Consider the following 9,981-nt stretch of genomic DNA (forward strand, 5'->3'; position numbering starts at 1 on the left):
AGGGGTGCGGGATTGCGGGTTCTCCCCCCTTCTCGCCGACATCAGCCCCGCAGCGCCCGAGGGGGCACCCCGGGGTCTGGTTCCCGCCCAGCAGCGAGGGCGCCGAGCTGACCTCCCCGGGAGGGCTGTGAGGGACGGCAGTGCTGTTTGCCTGCCTTGCAAAAAAACCCACAGATGGGCAGAAAGATTTTGGAGCAGAGGCTGGGAGCTGTTTCTGCAAAGTGGTTTTCCCGTCCCGCCCGGTGCAGCATCACTGCTGCTCCTCTACACGTGCTTTAAAGCTTTGAGCCACTTCTGCAACACTGGCTGCTCTGGCTCTGCAGGGCTGTCCCTTCTAGGCTGTTGAACAGAACGTGTGGCCCCTAAACCCCAGCAAAATGTCAATAAGTTATCCCTGCTCCTCCAGCTATGGAAGGGAAGTGGAAATGGCACCTGGTGGGTCACAGCTGCTGCTGGCATGGAGTGTTGTTGTCCAGTGGTCGGTACTGTAGAGGTGAAAAGTTGGGATAACATCCATTCTCTGAGAGCCTGAGGGCTCACAAGCAGGGTTTATATTTGAAAATGGTGTTGCAGAAGAGGGGAATGTGGTGCTGGCCTGAGGATGGGACTCTGCTCCACCTCCAAGAGGTGCTGGTGGTGCTTTGGTTTGCTTTGGAGGAAGCCTGTGTGCTCCCCAGCTGCACTGAAGTCACACCTTGATCTGTGGCATAAACCCCCAACTGTTTGGTAAGGAAGTATTTTGGTTTTGTCTGCTCATGCCTGTGCCTGCATGTGTTCTTTTGGACACACAGCATCTCCTGAGTGTGGTTATCCCAGCAGCAGCCCCTGCATCACCCCCTTCAGTGCCCTTTTTGCCTGGCCTGACTCTCATCTCCAGCTGGAATTGTTGTTCTAGGGCTATGTGGGAGCTGCTGCTCCCATTTGGAAGGAGCTCCCCTTTGGATTTTCCAAGGCAGTTGGGTCTCCTTCTCCTAATGGGTCTCTTGGGCAATGCCAGTGAGGAAAAAATGGATGGTGGGCAGGTTTTTTGTGTGTCCAGAGCAGTGTCAACCCTGTGGGGCATAGTGATCTCTGAGTGCCCTCCTGCCCTGTCCCTTGTTTTATCATTGTGTTCTATGTTCTGGGCCAGGGGCTGTGTCTTGCTTCTCCTGTGGATAAGTTTTTGGTGAATAAATAACTTCTCTACTAGTGAATATATTCTTCTAAATATTCGTGTCAGTTTGAAATCATTATCCTGATGTTTCTTCATCTAGCAGTAGAATTTACCACCTCTCAATTTGCCTGTTTGTGTTTCCAGTAAATACTTGAACACTTTTTAGCAAAGAGCTTCTTAGACCTCTGGAAACATCCTTTTAAAAGATGTTGTTGTGTGACATTTAGAGAAACAGAATGAGTTACTGTGAAATCCAGTCCTGCCTGTACTTAGGAAATCCAAACCAATCCTGAAGCCATGAGAGCTGCAGTGCCTGAAGGAGGTTACTTTGATTATTAAGGTTTTTGAATCAGATACTAGAGCTTGTTTTGCTTTGCTCGAGGAGGTTACTTTGGTTATTAAGGTTTTTAAATCAGATACTAGAGCTTGTTTTGCTTTGCTCTTGTAAATAGTGAACAACTCCCAGGCAGATCTTAATGAGGAGGAGAGCAAATACTTGTTTTGTATAGTTTTAGCACAATGACCACTATTTCTGTGGTCATTGATGTGCTGGTAAATAAAGCAGCCAGGCAAATAGCCATGTAACCTGTGTCCTTGTATTTCTTCCTTTTCCCCCCAGTTTAATCTGGCAGTGAAATCAGAATTCCTGCTCTGTGATTTAGCCACCCATTTGATGGGGACGGATTGGGATCAACAGAGGATTAGAGTTCCATTACAGGGTGGGATGGGAATGAAAAGCTCCTGAGTGGGAAAGCTTGTCAGAAAGAAGAAATGAGGCAGGCACAGAAGATGCTCTTCATGTGCAGGAACTTCATTAGTATCCATTTAAACCATGCTGGATCCATGGTGGTTTGGCATTGCTTGTTTGCAGGGGTGCCTGATGACACCCAAAAAACAAGGGGTTTGCTCTTTTATTCAGAAGTGAGGACCAAAAGCAATGTGTAACCTAGAAGGACTCTTCATCCCAGTCATCTCCTCTTCTCCTGCAGGAGACACACAAAGTTTACAGGCAGAAACTGGAGGAAGTCACCACCTTGCAGACAGCTTGCAGCACCTCCATACAGCGGCAGAAGAAGACACTGAGGGATCTGAAGCACAGCCTGCAGAGGTAGCAGGAGACCTGGAGGGTGGAGGAGGTGGGGATGGGATATTTCTCCTTCCCAAAGGGCTGAAATGTTTGGATTTTTAGCATTTTAATATACAATCTTTGTCACAGTGGTAATTTTGCTCTGTATTAATCTTGGGTCACCTCCATTTATCACAGCCAGAGAAAATGTTTGTAATCCCACAAGAAATGGAATCTGGTAAATAGAGAAGAGCTCTGAGGGAGCCTCGCAGTGTGGGCTGTGTGCTGCACCTCTGGGTCCCTGTGCTCTGCTGGGTGAGCAAAGCCTTGCTCTGTAAGCTGCACGGGAACAGCAGTATCAGTCCTCAAACCTGAAGGTGTAACTCACTCCTGGGTGGATTCACAGGGAGGAACTGTCTCGGGATGATCCCCAGGAGCCAAATTCCTTGTGTGCAGGTTTGAAAACACAACTTCCAGCCCCACAGGTTGCTGATGCTGCCGTGAGCTGCTCTGTTTTATGTTAATTGGTAAAACCACAGTTCGTCAGAAAATCATCAGCAGTGTGTTTTGTTACATCCTGAAAGGCACCATGCCTGAAGAGCTGCAGCCTCTGCAAAGGCAGTGCCTGAAACCACACACCAAGTTCCCAAAGTGGAAGGAGTTCCTGCAAAATAGCACAATATAGCACAATATTCCCTATGTGCTCTGCTAGGGAAGAGGTATGGGATCTTGTCACTGAGCTGAGATGAAAACAGAAGCTGATTTATAAGCCATTTGGTTGAAATAACCTACAACAGCATAAACCAGGCAGTGAAATAAAATCATGGTAAGCCAAATGGTGCTGTAGAAATACAGGAGCAAAGTACACAATGGCATCAGCTCCTGTAGTGAGCTTGTTAACAGCATGGATGATGGATTTGGTGACAACATTCTTTTTCTTTAAAGGAAAAGACTTTAAAAACACAAACAGGAATATCTTGTTTCTGTGTTCTTGCAGGTGCAAGGCCAAAGCCAGTCCTGAGGAGTTTGCTCTCATTCAGGAGATCAGCACCCAGATCAAGGAGAGGCAAAATGCCTTCTTTGACATGGAAGCCTACTTGCCAAAGAAGAATGGGTACGTGCTCTGCTGGGGGGGGTGTGCTCCGGGGGGCTGAGTTTTTAAATGCTCACAGTGATGTTATTCCCAAAGGATAATGTGCCTGTTGAAGAAATACATGTAAAACTGGACTAGTCATAAAACTCTTGCTGAGCTGGTGTGTCAGTTGTACACAGTTCATTAGCTTGAAGTGTATGTAAATGTTCTGTCTGTGGGCAGCGCAGGTTTTCTTGTTAAAATAAAAGTAGTCTTGCTAACTTGGAAGTGCTGACTGGATTTCCACATTTAAATCCTTTTCTGTAGTCTTATCTCCAGTTTGCCTTCATTATTAATACATTAATATAGCAAACGTGGCTTCAACAGACACACTGGTCTCCAGCTCAGATCCTGTGGTGTTAAGATAAAACAGACTTACACGAGTCCACTTTGTTCTTTCTTTTTCAGCCTGTACTTAAATCTGGTGCTGGGAAACGTGAATGTAACTCTGCTGAGTAACCAAGCAAAGTGAGTGAGTGTTTCTGCATGTGTGGATTTGGGTTCCTCTGGGGCCAGCTGTGGATATGGACTGAAGTCCAGAGATGGGAATGGGTTTCTCTTAGATAAAAGATGAAACATTGAGAGGTGGGCAGGTTGGACCATGACATGGGACCAAGCTAATACATTGTGAGCTCTAATGGATTCTGTCCTTCACTTGCTTTTAAGCCCAGCCTGTTGCCTTAATTATAAGGGGGGGGTTGCAGTGAAAAATAGTATTGTGACTTCCAGGCTTATGTATTTCAGAAAATGGAGGGTTTTTTTTCTTTTTAAAAATTCTTATCATGGCAACCCAGAAATCACCTCTTACAGACTTAGGCCATTGAGCTGCCTTGCAGCCTGGAAGGTCTCTGTAGGCAGAGCTCTGCCTTTCACTGCCAGCTACTGCTTTCCTTAATGTTTTAAGCAAAACCTTGTATCTCTGAGGTCAGCATGTTGGTTTGTATCTGATTAGAAAAAGCAAAGCCATGTTCTGGTAAAGGCTGTTCCCTTCCAGGTTTGCATACAAGGATGAGTATGAGAAGTTCAAACTTTATCTGACGATAATCTTGTTACTTGGGGCTGTTGCCTGCAGGTTTATTCTCCACTACAGGTAAGCTGCATTTTTTATTTTAATCAAGTATTTTGGATAAAAATGTGCTGGGTTTGAACTAAATGTTCCCTGCTGTTAAGGACAGTGAGGCAGGCTCTGGCAACATTTCATCTTGAGCAATTGGACAGCAGGACAGCTTTTGCACCTCTTCAACACCAGCATGATCTGTGTTTTAGCTACTTGCTTTTCTTTGTTTAACTTTTTATGGTGTGTCTTGTGACTAAGAGAAGTCCAACATTGTGTTTCCTGGTCCATCATTTTCCTAGCATCATAGTGTGCTCGGGAACAAGCAGTTGGTTTTGCTTGGGGGGTGTCCCAGGCAGGGACCAGCACTGTGCTGCAGCTCTGGGGTTGCAAAGGCAACAAAAGAGGATTTGCATTAAATGGTCAGACCTGAAATGTTATCTCTAGATCATGATAAAGTGTCTGAGCACCAACAAGCTTGAACTAAGCAGGTTTGCTTAAAAAATCAGGAAGGTGTTGGAGCCAGGCACTTCCACAGTTATGTCTCTGGATCTGGGTGAATGCAGGATCATACCAGGGAATGATGATGCCATGGACAGAGGCTGCCCTGAATCCCTGTGGCTTCAGGGGTTTGCAAATGGCAAAATAAAGCTGTTTTGCTTTTTTCCCCTCCTGAGTGTAATGCTCTCCTGCTCTTTCAGTGGATTGGATTTATATAGATCTCACGAAATCTCCTCATTGAATTAACCTGGAAATGCCTCTCTAAATTGGATCATCTGCTGCTTTCATGGTGCATTCTCTCCTTCAGAAGGACTTAGTGTCACCTCTGCGTTCCTGCTTATCAGCTGAAGATCTGCAGTGTTGTATCATGGGGCACTTCCTGGAAGAAAGGACTCAGAGCGTGGTGCTGCTGCCCATGTGTGTGGCTCTGTATGTGGATTAGAGATGTTCAGGACTGGGGCTTGGTGTCAATGGCCTTGCTTGGCCACGTTTTTATTCACCCAAGGGGAAGGAGGAAAAATAGGCTATTTATTTTAATGTGTCTTCATCATTAACAGGATTTATTTTTTTTTACTGTGTGTTTTTTTGTGTGTAACAGGGTGACAGATGAAGTGTTTAATTTTCTGTTAGTGTGGTATTACTGCACGCTGACGATACGGGAAAGCATCCTCATCAGCAACGGGTCAAGGTACTGAGCCACCTGCAAGGACTATTTAAAGCATGAAATGTCCTTAAAAGAAAAACAACCTACAAAAGCAGATTCAGCTTGGTGCTGAAGCCCAGCAAATCTGAGGTGCTGATGCCTCTCTGCAGGGTCTCTTTTCTCTGTTCTCCTCCTTGGTTGCTTCCAAGATGCAGCTTCCTGAGGTTTGGGGAGGGAGAAAGTGCAGTTCCTACAAGTCTGTAGCTTTTTGTCTGAAGTGTTGGATGTTTTGGCAGCTGTAGATGTGGTCTGGGATGTAAGAGTGTGTGTGTTTTTGGTGAAAGGACTGACTGAGGTGCTGGCTCCACACCCTGTGGTTAGCATGGCCACCCTCATGAGGCGTGTGACAATTGCAGTCGTGTTGAGGGAAAATTGGCAGTTAGGAGTCTGGGACCACAAATAAAACCATGGAGAAGTTAACTGAAAGATGGTGAGAGTTGGAACTAGATGATCTTCAGGGTCCCTTCCAACCCAAACCACTCTATCATCCTTACTCCAAGCCCTTGTTTCTTCATGGCACCCTTGGTAGGGGTATCCTAAGGCAGGTGTTGAGGTCCTCCCTACAACCCTTCCTCACTTTACTGAAATTTCCTGAGCTTTCTGCAGTGTTCATGTCTGAAAGAAACAGCCTCATAGGAAGGACTTGGATATATCACATATTTGCATGGCACAGGAAAAAAAAAAAGGGTGTGTGGGCTGAAACTTGTGCATCATTAGTCACCGTGGAGCCTCATGCTGCGGGGACTGCTGCTTCTTGCTGTGCTGGAGAGCTTGTGGGAGCACGTGGGATGTGCCCTGGTCCTCAGCCTCCCTCCCATAGTCATGGGTCTGTGCTCCAACAAAGTCATTGCCTAGTCATATTGCCAGGTTATACTGCACAGCACCCCTTTGGCTTGAGTTGGGCCATCAATTTTGTTCCCTATCCTTCTCCTCCCTCAAGCCAGGACCATTTTTTGTCTGTAAAGCCAGACTTATAATGCTAAAATCCATGTTTCTGGTCTAACTGCCACGTTTTTTTCTGTTCAGGATCAAAGGCTGGTGGGTGTCTCATCACTATGTCTCCACATTCCTGTCTGGAGTCATGTTAACATGGTGAGTCTGCTCTTGGTGGCTCGAGGTACCTGAATCATGGTCTTTACATCATCTGAGCATTAAAATCCAGCAGGTTCATGAAGCTTTAAGCTGCATGGGCACGTGGCAAAGTGTCAGACTTAGTTTTTGTCTGATCTTAGGGATGTTTTCAGTTATAAATACGATGCTGCATGTCTGTGTTTACAGCACTGGTTTATAAAAAAGAAAAACCAAACCTCAAAGCCTAAGCCATGGTTGTGCTGATGGTAGCAAAGTCTCTGCAAGTCTCCCTGTCTCTGTGCAACTAAGCAAACAAGTAGCACTTTGCTTTAGAGGGAGGATGCCACGAAATTAATCTATTTGGTGCTGAACCCAGATTACAAACCAAGTATAAAGCCAAAACTGCCAGTTACCTTCCCAGGGGCTGGTCAGGACAACGTGGCGATGCAGCCCGTGTATGGCCCCTGGCTCAGCTCTGGAATGGACTGGTTAGTTAACAATTGTTTTTAAAAATGAAATGTTTCTGCTTCTGAATCTGTAAGGGGATGATGCAGGGACTGGAGCAGAAGGTCCCCTGTCCTCTGTCTATCCTGAACTGCCCTCAGGATAAGGAGCACAAGCACCCCCTGCTCCACCCCTTGGATTCTTGAGCCAAAAGCTGCTGACCAGCTTTGGTGGCTGCCTAGAGAAAACCACAGTGAGCACATGAATTAGAGGGGACAGCATTTATACATGTTGGAGAGGGGAAATGTGGAAACCTAATGAGTGAGAATGTTTCCTTCAAGCCAAAGTTATGATGTGGGCCTGGAGGACCATCTCTGGGCTCCCAGCAGGGTGGAATGGGCTGGGTACCAGCTACTTGCTTTGTGTGCTGATGGGATCTGGCTGGGTGCTGAGGGTGAAGGGCACTGCACTGTCTGCTTTTTACCAAACAAATGGACCTCCTTTGTGTTTTGCTTTCAGGCCAGATGGTCTCATGTATCAAATGTTTCGCAGCCAATTTTTAGCATTTTCAATATTTCAGAGTGAGTATATCTTACCTTGATAATTCAGGGGATAAAGTAGTTTTGTATCATGGGCTGGAAAGAAAAACAATTCTGCTAGGTAAACACTGGGGTATTAAACTGTACAAATATAAACAATACCAGGCAAAAGTAAAGTGTACAAATATAGGCAATAATTAAATGCTGCTGGATTAAACATTACTAAAATAGTTTGTTAGTTTGTCACCCTTCTGAACACCCAGTGCAACGATGTTTCCTCTCTCCTCTCCAGGTTGTGTTCAGTTCCTACAGTATTATTACCAAAGGGGCTGCCTTTATAGACTCCGTGCTTTGGGGGAGAGAAACCACTTGGACCTTACAGTAGGTGAGGCTTTCTGCAGTATTTGGTTTGCAAAGTCTTCTGCACAGGTTTTAGATGCAGTAATAGGGAGAGGGCTTGTGGCCTTCTGAGAGCAACCTCTGTGGGGCTGCCACCCCCCTCTCTGTGTCCTGTGGTAGGAAGGGGAGCCAGGATTTAATCCCCCTCTGCAGGTCCTGTGGGTCAGAAGTAGAGGGCTCTGATCTTCCTCAGATCTGGAGAGGGTTAAGATGGAGGTTTTGGCCATCTTCATCCTCTTCCCATTTCCACACCTTCAAGTCTAAGTTTTTTTAATTGGTTGTTTCAGAGCAGGATGGGAATAGCCCTTATGGGGTGGTCTGGGTGGGGAGGGCTGCAGGTCCAGTCCTGGCTTCTCTGTGCTCACTCTCTGCCTCTTCTGTTAACCTTTTCCAGAAGGATTTCAGTCCTGGATGTGGCGGGGGCTGACCTTTCTCCTTCCCTTCTTGTTCTTTGGGCATGTAAGTAGGGCAATCCTGTTCCTCCCTTTGGGACACGGCCTGGGGGGATCTGCTGCTGCTTTAAAGGTGCTTTAGATCACACGCACTCATGGCAGATGTTTCTAAGATTTGGGGTTTTTGCTAGTGATTAAATTGCTTCTTTTCCCTTCTTCTTTTTAGTTCTGGCAGCTGTATAATGCAATCACGCTTTTTGGATTGTCGAGGCATAAGGAGTGCAAAGAATGGCAGGTGGGTGTTGGTTCTGCTCTGATGGTCATTGTTTTGGTCAGATCTTGCTGTGGCTGGTGTGCTCATGTTGTTCAGGAGGAACACAGCTTCCTGCAGAAACCTGTCCTTCCCCCATGCCTGTGCCACTGGTGTTCAGTGAGAGTGCTTGGAGAATAATGTCAATCCATTAGATTGGATTTAATTATTTTACTGCTTGATAGAGTCCACTTACGTGGAGTACAATCCATGTTCTAATATTAAAAAGTAGTAAATGCTACTTAAAAGATGATAAAAATATACTTTCCATATGTGTGGATGTATATCTGGCTACAATGATCTCTCATGTGCTATCCCTGAACTTGCCCACCAAGCCCCCTCAGAGCCTCAGTGTGGCCCAAGCAAAGACCTTTTCCTCCTCTTCCTCAGGTTTTTGTGTTGGCCTTCACATTTCTGCTGCTCTTCCTTGGGAACTTCCTCACTACTCTCAAAGTGGTGCACACTAAACTCCAGAAGAAAAAGACAAACTGAAGAAGCTGTGATCCCCACCTCCCCACCCCTCCAGCTGCAGCAGGCTCTGGCTTTGGGATGGATCCTGCTAAACCCCAGCTATGCCAGGGATGGGCTCGGAAGGACTTGCCCATCCCCACGTCTGGTGAAGAATAAGGACTGTGCCAGCACAGACTCAGTATTACACAAGCATGGCTCTCCAGTCTGCAGTCCTGCTATTTATGTATATTTAATACAAAACATGTTTGCTTTTGGGTTTTTTTTTTCCTGTCCATAGAGCAGCATGCACCTGCCTGGTGTAGCGCCAGCCTTGGGAGAATGTGAGATCTACTGTGATTCCAATTCTGGAATGATATTTAACACTTTACAGTTTTATTATTTAAATTCTGGGTATTGGATTTGCAAAGGTTTATGAACACTCCAGGTTGATCTGTAATGCAGACCGAATGCTGGTTTTTAAAGGCATTTGTTTAAGGCATATTTTTCAGTGGCAATATTAACTTATCTGTACTGTGAAGAAAAAAAAAAAGAAGCCCATCTTTGTTTCATACTGCTGCTATATACACCTCAGAAGAAGTATTTAAGGAAGGGAAATCCTCTTTGAAAAACAAAAATAAGCAAGCAAAAGCAGTTTTTAAATGGGAGGGAAGTCTGGCAGTCCTGTTCCAGGGAGACCAGGTCATCTGGGCAGGCCTGGAAAAGACCTAAAATAAACCACTCACTATGGAACTGCTTCAGCCCCTTCT

General features: G+C 45.8%; 1 protein-coding gene across 1 annotated transcript; it reads left to right on the forward strand.

The window, feature by feature from the left end:
• Nucleotides 1-1,672: 1,672 nt before the first annotated feature.
• TMEM120B (transmembrane protein 120B) lies at nt 1,673-9,256 on the forward strand. The gene is made up of 12 exons (XM_009998437.1): nt 1,673-1,705; nt 2,143-2,261; nt 3,217-3,333; nt 3,760-3,819; nt 4,346-4,441; nt 5,505-5,594; nt 6,636-6,701; nt 7,644-7,705; nt 7,956-8,048; nt 8,457-8,521; nt 8,681-8,749; nt 9,155-9,256. Exons 1-12 carry the CDS (start codon nt 1,673-1,675, stop codon nt 9,254-9,256), a joined length of 972 nt encoding a protein of 323 aa, XP_009996739.1.
• Nucleotides 9,257-9,981: the final 725 nt, after the last annotated feature.

This window comes from Chaetura pelagica, unplaced genomic scaffold (assembly GCF_000747805.2).
Source record: "Chaetura pelagica isolate M959 unplaced genomic scaffold, ChaPel_1.0 scaffold585, whole genome shotgun sequence".
Lineage (NCBI taxonomy): Eukaryota > Metazoa > Chordata > Aves > Apodiformes > Apodidae > Chaetura > Chaetura pelagica.

Bases quoted from the DNA above. Each gene is read 5' to 3' on its own strand.
- TMEM120B (XM_009998437.1), top strand. From the start codon at position 1,673: ATGACCACTATTTCTGTGGTCATTGATGTGCTG. The intron at 3,334-3,759 runs GTACGTGCTCTG...TTTCTTTTTCAG, and splicing joins TACTTGCCAAAGAAGAATGG to CCTGTACTTAAATCTGGTGC. The intron at 5,595-6,635 runs GTACTGAGCCAC...TTTTCTGTTCAG, and splicing joins CTCATCAGCAACGGGTCAAG to GATCAAAGGCTGGTGGGTGT.